This window comes from Sciurus vulgaris (assembly GCF_902686455.1).
Source record: "Sciurus vulgaris genome assembly, chromosome: 8".
Lineage (NCBI taxonomy): Eukaryota > Metazoa > Chordata > Mammalia > Rodentia > Sciuridae > Sciurus > Sciurus vulgaris.
Window position 1 is genome coordinate 88,928,596 of NC_136468.1, and position 12,688 is coordinate 88,941,283.

The window sequence follows — 12,688 nt, forward strand, 5'->3', positions numbered from 1 at the left end:
AAGTTTAGAAAATAGCAGGAAAGCACGAAAAAGAAAAATTTCTGTATTTTTTTCAGTGTTCGTGTATGTAGTAATAAACGTTATTTTGTAAGCATTCCCTCATCGTTAACTATTTCTTGAAAATAGGAATTTTTTTTAATGGCAGAGTTTTTTTGTTTTGTATTTGTTTTGTTTGTGGGATGGCGGAATTCCATTAGAAGATAAGTATTTCCCAATGTGGGCTGACTTTACGTGATGAACTCCTTGTACCTCAATCATTGTTGATGACATGCTTAGGGTAATTTTTTAAATTTTGCAGTGCTGGGTATTGAACCAAGCCCTGACACATATTAGGCGATCATCATACCACTGGGCTACACCCCAGCCCAGAATCAATTTCCAAAAGAATTAGGAAGCTAAAGATATTGAACATTTTTAAAGCTCCAGTTATTTACTGCCAAATTGCTATCTAGTTATATTACCCTTAGGGGATTTGGATCCATCCAGGGAGGGAATTATCCAGTGCCCTCTTGTGGAAAAACCCCTGGCTACAGACTTGCCCTACTATATTTAGGTAGCAAAAGGTCAGTCTGTCCACCTTTGTGTTGTGAAACAACCAGCATCCTCTGTGCAGCACAGAAATAGGGTGGGCGACTAGTTCAGCTTTATTTCTTGAAAGTATCTAATCATCACCACTAGAACATACAAATTATCAAGAGGAAAATTCCTTAAAGCCCTTGCGCCCATTTTTTATACCTTTTCATAAGGAGAGGTGGGGCGAGGCAGGGTGGTGTCTGCTCTCTGGCCCGAAGTCAGAAGAGAAGTGGAACAGCACCAAAGTGGGGCCAGTACTCCCAGCCTAGAGCATCCAGGAAATATTTGTAAGCATGAGTCTCACCACCACTTTGGGGTTCCAGTGATCAGCAGGGATCCCGTTTGCCTCTTCCCCAAATATTACACCTTTATTCCTTGGTCCTCAGATGATCTGTCACAACCAAGACCTGTGCTGGGTGCTGAGAGGACTGTGAGCTGTAATGTGACAGCCAGCACCTCAGTGTGGAAAGTCCCTGCCAGCAGCACCAGGACACTTGGCAAGAAGGGCAGAGAATCAGCACCTCAGTACAGGTTGGAGCCTGGGAGACTGGCAAAGTGCCCAGAGAAGGCACTCGGGCTGTGCCTTGAAAAAGGCAGAGTTACAATGAGACGTACTCATGGAAAGAGGAAACTGTGGGAGATCACAAAGTGTCACCCCAAAACGTGCCTCAGCCCAGTGAGGACTACTGAGCTCATGAACATAAAGCAGCTGGTACAGACAAGCTCCCTGCTCTCCCTCCGCCTCAAACAGGACACACTTTAACAAAAACAAAGAATATTCCATCTTCCCTCTCTTCCAAGAGGAACGAAGGTCAACCACTGTAGACAAGGCCTGGATTTCTAGGCCTGGGGATGGCACCTGAGACATCTATGCTTGCAAGCTTTACAAACCAGCTTTTATTGGCCATTTCTTTGCCTTTCCACAAATTTTTGCCCCAGAGACTTGGCTCTTCTCCAAAACTTCGCTCTTTGGTGAAGATACTACCTGAGCTAGAATTCAAAGCTATCTTTTTGAAAAGTACTCACTCATTCCCTTAGAGTTTCCCATGAATAAACTCCTGTTTGCTTTTCTCTTATTAGCCTGTCTTTTGTTATAGGGATCTGTTAAAACTAAAAACTCAGGAGGATTGAGGAAAAAGGGTATTTTTCTTCTACAAAATAAAAGAGGCATACTAGGCACTGGAAGTACCCTGGGGGGAAATGCAGACTTGAACCTCTTCCTGGCTCCCTCTCGTTTCCTACTCAGTGTGATTGGGGAGGTGAGATATCTCATTTTCTCTCAACAGTGTCAATGCCAATGACATAGGAAGAGCTGTTCCTGACACAGTATCCTAGAGACTTAACTGGTCAGAGACTCCGGGCCAACAAACAATGAGGAATTTTAAAAGTCTGACTTGCCCCAGGAATTAAAAAAAAAAAAAAAAAAAAAGCTAGCACTTCTGGATTCTGCCTGACTTCATGATACACGAGCTCATTACCACCCAGCCCTCACCAATACCAAAGCCAACAAACATGGAATACACAAGAGGAAATAATACCTGACTAGAGAATAGCACTGCGCTGCAGCCAATAGCTCCCAGAGTCAAACTGAAGTTTTAGGGATCACAACGATACTTGTCTTCAGCATATGGTTAGGAGTACTAGTTGCATGTTAGTTCTCCTCCTGTGTATTCTTACCCGGCATTCTTACTCAGAAAGGAAACACTTCCCTCTGGGGAATCAGGACAGTTGCCACCCGTGTCATCTGACAGTTAATGGTACCATCGCTGGTGGACTTTGCAGGCTGAGGTTCACTAAATCTTCTCTTGACTTTAGAAGTAGAATACTCACCCTCACCAACCCAGGCAACTGAAAAGGAGTAAGTTGCTAGAAACCCAGGAGAAATAAAAGCAAAGGATAATGACCAAAACCCAGAAATGACTAGGGGGAAAGGATATGAACAAGAAAAGGAAAATGAAGGTAGAGATGGGAAAGAATGACTCACCCTCTTGGGCCAGATCGAAGGGTGGAGTTTATAAGTACTCTTGTTTTTTTTTTGGTCAGTTTCAGTATACGTTATTACTCCACCTTCTTTTTATACGAAACATTGCTTCAACGGTGTCAAGGCACTTGAGCAAGGGCAGCAAGACACAAGTGAGGAAGAACAGCTGACATGGAGACAGTGGGCATCCAGGGTAGACAGGACACAATTGCGCCCGCTCTATCTAGCTTTTTCTACTGTGAAATAGGAGGAGGAGGTGGGGGGGAAACCTCTTTCTGCAGTGCAGAGCTGCACTCTGGAATGAGCTCATTGGACATGTCCTTGGCGTTTTGTATCTTGGGGCAACTGGTGGCGCTGCTCTCCTCTGCCACCTCCATGCCTCCTGTTGTACACATTCTGAGACACACTGATCTGAAGGCAGCAGCTCTTCAGGAATCCCTGGTAGGGTTCTGGCATCTGCATCTTGGGGTTTGCATTTTAGTTTAAACAAAGAGCATCTTGACTTTGCCTGATAAAATTCTAACAGTACCTGGATCAGGTGAAACTTCAGACCAGCTACTCATGTGATGCATTTGTTTCATGCTTTTTTTTTTTAATCAGTAACTGGGATAAAAAATATTGAGATTTTTTAAGTGTTCAGAAACATGTTTAAGGAGCAATGTAAGAAGTGCTCACATCTTTCAAGTCTTTGTCTTTTTAATTCAGTCTGCTGAGCCATAGGTAAATTAGCCTGTCATTAAGGACAGGTATGTTTCTGATTTTTATATCTATATTTCACAGCTGTATTTTAAAAAGCTGCTAACACTTGGGAAAGTTTGCAATTTTGTTTTTAAGTGACCTCTGGACCCACACTTGAGTATTTATTGTACACAGTTCTCATTGCTTTGTCCCTGAGTTTTCTTAATAGAAACTTAGCACCCCTGGCTGCCCATGACACCCAGAGTCAGGCCTGTAGAGACAGGTGGACAGGTGGAGGCTCAAGGTGAAGTGGGTAGTTTGGTGAGAAAATCAAAGCACTTTTTGCTCCCCATCCCCTTTCATGCCAGTTGAAAGGGAGCAAGAACGGCCTCAGCTGGAAGGTGAACACCCTGCCACATTTTCCAAAAGGTCTGTGAGTTGCCTGGGGCTTTTATGACTTTAAAGTGTCCTTCTGTGAGCCACCTGGAGAGCCATCCATTGGGGAAGGTATTTGGCAAAAGAATAGGTGGGCACACTTGCTTTGTTTTGCTGTGCTGGAAATGGAACTCAGGACTGGGCTCCACTGCTGAGCTGGCCCCAGCTTCCACATTGGATATTGACAGGCCCCAAGATGACAAGAATTTAAAGCCTGAAAGGCATCACCCTCTTGCAGAAGATCTCTTTGACCTCCAGTTTCCAGACAGGTTAATGAAAGGGAAATCCCCATCAAAGACCCTCAGCCCCCAGGCAGCATTCACCAGAGGGCAGCCCTGGCATGCATGTGTGTTGCGGCCATCTGCCCAGCAACGCGTAGGAGGCCACGTCTCCCTTGGACCCAGGGCTGGCACTCTCTGAATAAAGAAGGGTGGCTTACAAGCGACTGTTTCCAGGCAGTTATGCCAGGTGGAGCGGCACCTCCTTTACCTTGTATCTCTTTTTACATCCAGGAACCGGGCAGGCAAAAGGCTTCTCTTCCCCTCCATTCATGCACATGGAGCTGAGGATGGCTTCTGAGCTGATAGCACTCTCTGTGGTCCAGGACTCATCGCTGTCAGACTCCTCGTAGTCCACCTCCTCCTCGTCATACTCACTGCCTGCAGGAGAAGAGCAAGGGCTGTCAGGAGCGGTCCCTCCCCACAGTTTGGCCCCAGCTGCCCTGGGGCCAGGAAGACTGGCAGGGCAGGACAGCTGTGACTGAAGGCCCAGAGGGACAGCAGGTATTCCCTGGCAGTCTTGTGAGAAGACCAGGTTAAAGGCCTCCCAACAACTCAGGGCCAGGAACTAGCTGAGCAAGAACTGTATTCTATGGCAGGCCAACCTGTGGCTGCAAAGGCCCTGGGAGGGCTTGGAGGCCGGGACAGAAATAACTGACGATGACAGACCCCTCTCCACACACGCAACGTAGTGCCTGATGTCCCAGTGGGAAGAATTCTGTCCCCTTTCGTTTTATGACTTTCTAGCCTAGTAAACGCAAACAGCTGTGGGAGAGGGCTGCATTTTGTACTTCTAAGCACTTAACACTTCAATGGGAATCAATTTCAGAACTTTGCTTTATGGATTTGAGCCGGGAAGATTAAGAGGCACTTATGGAACTGAAAGAGGGTTACAGCAAGGTGGGCAGAGACGTCAGGAGCTCTGAGGTTAAGATGCAGCGTGGGAATACAGGTCTGGCTTCTGGAAGACGGACGATTCCCTACACACTTATCTACCTTCCAGCTACACACACTCCGTGGCAGGGTTGACCCAACACAGTCACGTGGCTCAGACAGAAGAGGAGATACTCATACTCGAAAAGGTAAAGGCTCTGCTAAGAAGCGAATAAAAGTCTACTTTCCTGCCCTCCCCAGGACAGGAGGGATGGAGGACCACCTTGATAAGCAGCCACTTTTTGCTCTTTTTAAATGAGGCCTGACACCATTTATTTTGTACTTTTGCACAATACAACCCTGAAGGACATAATTCTACAGATCATAAACAGTGTAAAATCATATGTTGACAAGTCCTAATACATTTACAAGCCCGGTGGAATAAATAGGAATTATAGCACAACATTAATAAGAATTATATGGTAGCAATTACAGTTGTGAAATTCGTCCCCCAGGTGTGAGGCTAAATTGCACCCGGGGCCTGTCTGGGTGCTTCGCAGGCTCACTCTGCTACATCAATTATTTCAACACCAAATATTGGCACTTTTATTGGGTTTCATTTTAATAGGCATTAATAAGATTGTTTGAAGAGCAGTTGAGCCAGGAACAGGGATGTTGACATCCGAGGCTAAAAACTGAAAGGATCCAGGAAGGAAGAAAAATACCTCACATTTATAGAGTGCCTATAGTATGTTGCAGGCACATTTTATGCATCATCTCATTTAATCGTCCAGTAACCCTATGAGGTAGGATCACTGTCACTATTCTACACACAACAGAAACTGAACCCCCATGAGGTTAAAATGCTTATGAATTCTCAGTGAACTCTTAAGGGATGTCACTTTTTCCCACATTGGTTCTTGGCTCCTAACGTCAGAGGCTGTCGAGCCTTCTCTGAAGGTATCCTTCCCGGCTTCCGGCAAGTTGCTGGTTATTCCCCATCTACACTCAAGCGAATTCAGACTGTTTCTGAAGACTGCTAGAAATTTCAGGGGGTACAAAAACAAAGACCCCAACATTCTGGCAAAGATGAGGCTTTATGATTAAATGTGGTTCAGTCGGCTCTACTATACTTGACTGTAGCTCCCCAAATTAGCCAGCTTGCAAATGCTCACGTCAGATAACGTAAGGGTACCAGCCTGTCACGGCCTTCCCAGTCTGTCCAAAAGCAAATGCTGAAATCTGTTTCTAAGTATGGCTTTGTTTAAGACGTTTTACTCTTAAAACAAATGCCACATGCTGGTGTCCTTTAAATTGCTTGTTAGAAAACTATAAATGCTATTTCCCAAAGCTCTTCCAGCAGGACTTCAGAAAGTTAGAATGACTAATTTACCCATCTAATTGGGCTAATTTGTTAACCTGAATACCAAGAACCATGCAACATTTACAACTGGGGGGTGAGTGGGGAACCTCAGACCAACCAAGGGCTTAATGAAGCCCAGCACAAGATAAAACTTCAAAACTTTACTGGATCAAAAGGGACCAGACCCTGAGGGTTGATGCTATGTACACAGTCGCCTGGAAACCACATGGCATCCAGCCCCAAGAGAGGCGAGCAGGGACCACATAACTTATGGTTCAAGCTGGGTGCTTTGAGAGCCAAGGTCAGTGCTGTGACAGCAGGCATAAATCCACACTGTCCCCAGCAAACTAGGCCACATGCCCCTAGTCACCGGCACACCAGAGAGATCTTAGGGTACTGGGTGTACCTAATGGCTGCCTTGGCATGGCGTTCAAGATGGACCTGTTTATAGTTTAAGACCAAAGAGGAGCAGTTACAGACCTGGGGTCCTGTGCTGGCGGAGAGACAAGCTACTTGACTTGGACTTTCTGGTCAATGAAATGGATGCAGAGCATTCCTGGCAGATGGAAGGATTCATGTCTATAGAACACCCATCTCACAAGTAAGTGCTCAGAAAATGGAAGACAGTAGAAGAAATTCATTTTTGTAATACTTCCACATAAAATAATATTTTTAGAAAAGCTTATTTTGAAACTAAATATAGTTCTGAAAGGGTAGGGAGTTCCTACACAAGACAATGCAGTGTGAATCTGTAAGGATTCCCACTATTGTGTAAAATTATAATGTGCCAGTTAAAAAAAAGATGCAGGGTGAATTCTTAACAATTTCCACTATTGTGTAAAATGCAACAATTGAAAAAGAAAAAAAAAAATAAAAGGACAAGCCTGCTTTTACTCTTCAGTGCAGGCGGAGCAAAGCATCCCCCACCTCCCATTTCAGTGAGGTCACAGACACCTGGCTGGAGGCACAGGCAGGGGCCTGAGTGCACATGGGAGCCCTGGTGCTGCCACTGACAAGCTATGTGAGCCCAGGCAAGTGACACCACCTCGCTGAGCTTCAGACTCATCCGCAAAATGGGCTGAAAACAGTACCCACCCTTAAGGTTGTTGTAAAGAATAACCAAGTTCCTGTCTTTAGAAGTACTTAGAACAATGTCTGAGATGTGACATTAAGGGGATATTTGATAAATAAAATAACACATAAGCTGTTTCATTTTGCCTCTACTATTCCCTGACTCTTCTTGAGGACAGCCACTTTTTAAAACCAGAGAAACATGTAGGGAATCTCCTTGTATTTGCCTTACTGTACCCCAAATGCCACCCTTTCATCAAACAGAACTGTCACCTGCCTGAAACAGCCACTTCTTCCAGCAGCCAGAGCGCCCACAGTGGGCACAGAGGCCACAGTGACTCTTAAGTCACCTGTGCCCAGATGCTGGTGCCCTCTCCTGCAGCACCTGCCACCAGAGTCCACAGTGGTCCTGCAGAAAAGTTTGAGACCCAAACCATCTGCTCTCAGCCTCCTTTCAAACAGCTTAGAACTCTAGAAAGAATTAAATTCATGAAAAAGCCACACACTGAGTTATAAAAATGAGCAATTTTCTCTCTCCTTTGCTTTAATAGCCTCATGTTTTTAGAAAAGAGGAAAATAAAGCCCAGCCTCACTCGTCTTCCACATCTGCTTCATCTGCTGCCTCCAAACTCCCAATGTTTTGATTCTATATCCCCAGTCAATAAAAAAAGTCATGAACCCCGAGTATGAGTCTATGAATATTTTAAATATAAATGCCATAAGTGTATATACTCATATATTACCATATAAAACCCATGCAGAGCAGTGAAGACAAATATCTTAATCTGTGTACTAATAATTTTAATAAAGCAATATAAAGACTTAATATCTCCTCCCTGCACCTCTCTTTGAGGCCAGCTTGCAAATGCTCACGTCAGATAACGTAAGGGTACCAGCCTGTCACGGCCTTCCCAGTCTGTCCAAAAGCAAAGGCTGAAATCTGTTTCTAAGTATGGCTTTAAGGCTAGCTGCAGGGTCACATGGGGCACATCCCAGCCAGCTGAGATTAGCAGGTTGTGATGAGGCTACATAGATACCACCATGGGGATTCAGCCTGGTGTTCATTTTTAGTAGGATGATTATTGCTTGTGTTGATTCTCTGATGACCAAGTTCCATGGTTTTGAGGGTCTGGTCCAACCCTAGCTCTCCCATATGCCCCATTAGTCTTCAGCACACAAATGGGCAGAATATGACCTTAGGAACATGGAGTGGCATGGTAGCCAAAATACCTGCTTTTTCATTTGGCTTCCTTTTGCTTTAAGATATCTGCTCCCAAAATTCTGGCATGTGCCTATAAACTTAAACCTACCTGTGCTTATGTGTTGTCTTTTTATAATAAGAATTGCAGCTGCTTAAGAATGCACCAATTTTGGGCTGGGGAGATAGCTCAGTCAGTAGAATGCTTGCTTTGCAAGCACAAGGCCCTGGGTTCGATCCCCAGCACTGCAAAAAAAAAAAAAAGAATGCACCAATTTTATTTTACACAGGTGTTTCTGGAAATAGAAGGTGCTGCCATTTGGGTCTGGGGCTACCTATGAACCTGGTCCTCGGAAGGGTGCTTTCCTTGTCGCCAGTCTCTCTTCCTGACTGGACAGAGTGGAAAGCTGGGACACGGGGGGTGAGGGATGTGTCCAAATCACCTGGTTAGAGAGGCCCAGTGAAGACTGCTATTCAGGACTGCGGTTCCCGAGTTCAAGCTCCTTTATTTTCCAATGGAACATCCCCTGTACGGGGGACAAAGGTGCCTCAGACAAAGCAAGTCCTAGAGACGTGCGGGGGGGAGAAGAAATTGGATACTGTGTGAGTCACTCAAAGCCATCTGTGGTCTGTGGTGCGGGAGCACATAGGAAGAGAAGCAGCAGGTTGTCCTGTGGCAGCGGGACACAGCAACCCAGCAGTCCAGCCTCTCAAAGAGAGCCCTGCGAGTTGTTTTTTACAGGCTCTTCTTAGTCATGGATATGATTAGTCAATGAAAAAATGGCATTTGCTAATGTTAGAGTTTCTACAAGAAAATGTGATTCGACCTGCCACATCACACGTAAAGACGGGCAGCCAGGAATCCTCCTTGGATAACAGTTTTATTCTCCACAGTCACCACTGTGCAGGCCTGAGTGCGCACGACAGGAGCTGAGGGACACTCACATATGGCCTCAAATGTTCATGTCAGCATTCAGTTTGGGAAATCAAAAAACTAGTAGATAGGATTCTGTGATAAGGCTCTTTCATTCTACAGGACTAATGAGAAACTTCTACTGGCTGTTGGAAGGAGGTAAAAAGTCAGTTTTGTAGCCTGGCACAGTGGCACACACCTGTAATCCCAGAGGCTCAGGAGGCTGAGGCAGGAGGATGGTGAGTTCAAAGCCAGCCTCAGCAAATCAGTGAGGCCCTAAGCAACTCAGTGACACCCTGTCTCTAAATAAAAAAATAAAGGGCTGGGGATGTAGCTTCGTGGTTAAGCACCCCTTGGCCAATCTCTGGTACAAAAACAAAAAAGTCAGTTTTGTGAATCACATTAGAAAACCTCAATGTGATGTAGAACTCCTGCACGCAGGTATACACACACACACTCACGCAACCCTGGCCTTGGCTGCCCACCTGGGCCAAGCACACGTCACTGCGTACGAGCCCAGCCAGCTGCTGCTGCGGCCACTTGCCTTCTCACTTGTCATGAGCAGTTTCAGATCTTCCTCTTCCTCCAACCTCTGCCTCACTTCCCTCTGCTGAGCCCTTTATCTCTGCGGATGGTCAACCCTGTTTTCATTCTTTGTAGTCATAAGACAGTGACACATAGATAAAATAAGTCAACCTTTTCCAGAAACCCAATATGCCACATTTTTTTTTATAACACAAATCATTAATATTGATGCAAAAGTGGTAACTGCAGTGACAGCAAATTAAAATTCTCCTAGGGTGTCAGATTCTGGCAAATATATTAGCAAAGAGTTGCCTTTCTTCCTTATAGATTTATCAGTATAATTTAGCTTTATTGGTACTGATCCACTTTATCAGAGTTGAAGTAACACTAGTCTAAATGAACTGGCAACAGATGATTATGATGAAAACCACATTAATGGCTGAGGGAACCACGTGCCGTGCCTGGAAAATTCTTCACTTCCTTGTGGCTGGGCCTCAGTTCATTCCTGGGAAGTTGATCTCCCATCTACTCTTTAATGTGTAACTCGTCCTGGTTCTCCAAGCCAAAAGTTACAGCGGCCTAGGACTTCACCCTTTCTGAAGGTTGCTGGACTCTGTCAGTTTCTTTTACTGTGTTTGGAGACCCTTTGTCATTAACTTTGATTATCTCACAATGCCCAGGGCAGTGCGTGCACATAAGGAGCATGACTGTGTGTTTGTCAAATGAATGAATTCATTTAGAGGTGGAAGGGGACCCAAGACTACACAGCCTCCTCTCTTGACACCACCACAATTCTTTAAAACAAATTCACTCCCCTGCTTAAAACCCTCCAGTGATTTCCCAAAGCAAAACGCAACCCACCGCCTTACTCTATCTCCCAGTTGCCTGCATCTCTAACATTTGAAGAATGATTTTTTTCAAATAAGAAAACTTAAGAACTATTTGTACTTGGTTTACTGCTAAATGCTTATATCTATAAATTTATTTAACACATATTTCTAAATATTCAGATACTATTAAATAAAAACATGCTTTTAAAATAAAATGCTCTTATGCATATTAAATAATGATTAAAAACTTTAAGATGAACTTTATTGTGTGTGTGTGTGTAATTTATTTATTCATTCAGGTGGTACTGGGTTGGAATCCAGGGATCCACCACTAAGCTACATCCCTAGTTCACTTTCATTTTTCATTTTGAGCAAGGTCTCACTAAGTTGCCAGGATGGACTCACACTTTCAATTCTCCTGCCTCAGCCTCCCAAGTCTGGGACTACTATGGTGTGCCACCATATCCAGCTTAAGCTTTGAAATACCTTAAAGACATTCAGACCCAACAAATGCTCACAGTGACTACAAAACCTATACTCAAACCATTATACAAGTTGGTTCTAGTGATCTGATTTATTTTTTCATTATTTCTATACTAACTTTGACCTTCCTGAGGTTTCAAGAATCTGGCAAGACCAAAAAGAAAGAGTTGATCTCAGGCCAGCAGAAGGTGGAGGTTCTTGGTGACTGACCCACTGACTCTTGGTCACAATACAGAACAAAACGCTTCATGAGGGAGCCTATGGTTATTTCCTGGGCTGGACTTTCAGGGTACTTTGTCAAGGTCTGCTTCTCCATAAACGGGACTTTCAAAGCCCACGTCTTTCTCACCACTTTAATACCCTCCGTGTAATTACAAGGGTCACTGGAGATCACGTCTCCTGGGGACCAGGTGTTCCCTCAGCCTAGCCACAGCCCCATCTCGCCAGCACTGCGAGCACTCTGAGTCCCCTTCCGCCAAGGCTCTTGGCTACCCTTTCCTAGTCTTGTCCCAGTTCTTTCTTTTCCTAGAACTACGAGGCTTGCTCACAATTTCCTGCCTATCTGCTCATGGAGATGGAGAAGAAAACACCTGTGTTTAATAAACAAATCAACTTTGCAGAACACAAGGCCACCTAGGCAACTCAATTTTTACCAGTTTTATACTGCAGCTATTTTTTAGTGAGTTTCTATTACCTTCCCATTTCAAATGTCACTTTGGAGTCACAGATTTCCACGGATGCAGTTCACTACCAGTCATTACCACAGCTCGATCAGGGGAGTCACTTTAGGTGACCACCTCTGTCCTCTCATCATTTCCCTACGAATGTCTTCTTAATATAAAATTTCTTCTCTTTAATCAGTTGTATCTGTATATGGAAAAAGTCACTTTTGTGAAGCTTCTCATGAAAGAGAGGGATCCTGCCCCCACCCCCGCCTTTCACCTGGCATCTCCCTCCCCTTTCCAAATAACCTGCCTCTACGGCTGGCTTTTGATGTTGGGTTTTGGACAGCTGCCGATTTCCTAAAATGCAAGGGAGGAATTTCAATCTTACACATCCTCCCAAGCCGCCTCCTGCTCTGCCCCCCCCAACAGAGTTTCATTCTCATATTTGGTGTCACATATTCAGTGTTTGCATTTTGATGACACAGAGCCAGGTAAAGAAATGTACTCACATTTTTATTGTTCTCAGAGTTAACAGATGCCACTCTATGGCCTATGTTGTTGCCATCTCTCACCTTGATCCTCCTCACCATGGAGAAACAGACGCTCACTTGGGGCTCACAGTACGTCAGGCCCAGGTTGAAGCACCACCTAGCAATTCATTCAAGACTCACAACCGTCCTTTGAGCTGGGTATTAAGATTTACATCAAACAGCAGCTCAGAGAGGCAGAATAACTTTCCTAAAGCCACAGAGCTCCCCCGTGGCAGTCCGCCGTCTGGCTCCACAGCCTGTGCTCCTCGAGTCCACTCGGAAAGCTCAATGG

The 12,688-nt window shown here is 44.8% G+C and overlaps 1 protein-coding gene across 4 annotated transcripts in view; it reads right to left on the reverse strand.

Moving 5' to 3' along the window:
• Positions 1 to 12,688, reverse strand: part of JAZF1 (JAZF zinc finger 1) — a 332,085-nt gene that overhangs the window by 6,323 nt on the left and 313,074 nt on the right. For all 4 annotated transcript variants that reach the window (XM_079152575.1, XM_079152578.1, XM_079152576.1 and 1 more), the window contains one exon: positions 4,157 to 4,326. In XM_079152575.1, the coding sequence (XP_079008701.1) occupies positions 4,157 to 4,326 (170 nt within the window). The remainder of the gene's footprint in view (positions 1 to 4,156; positions 4,327 to 12,688) is intronic.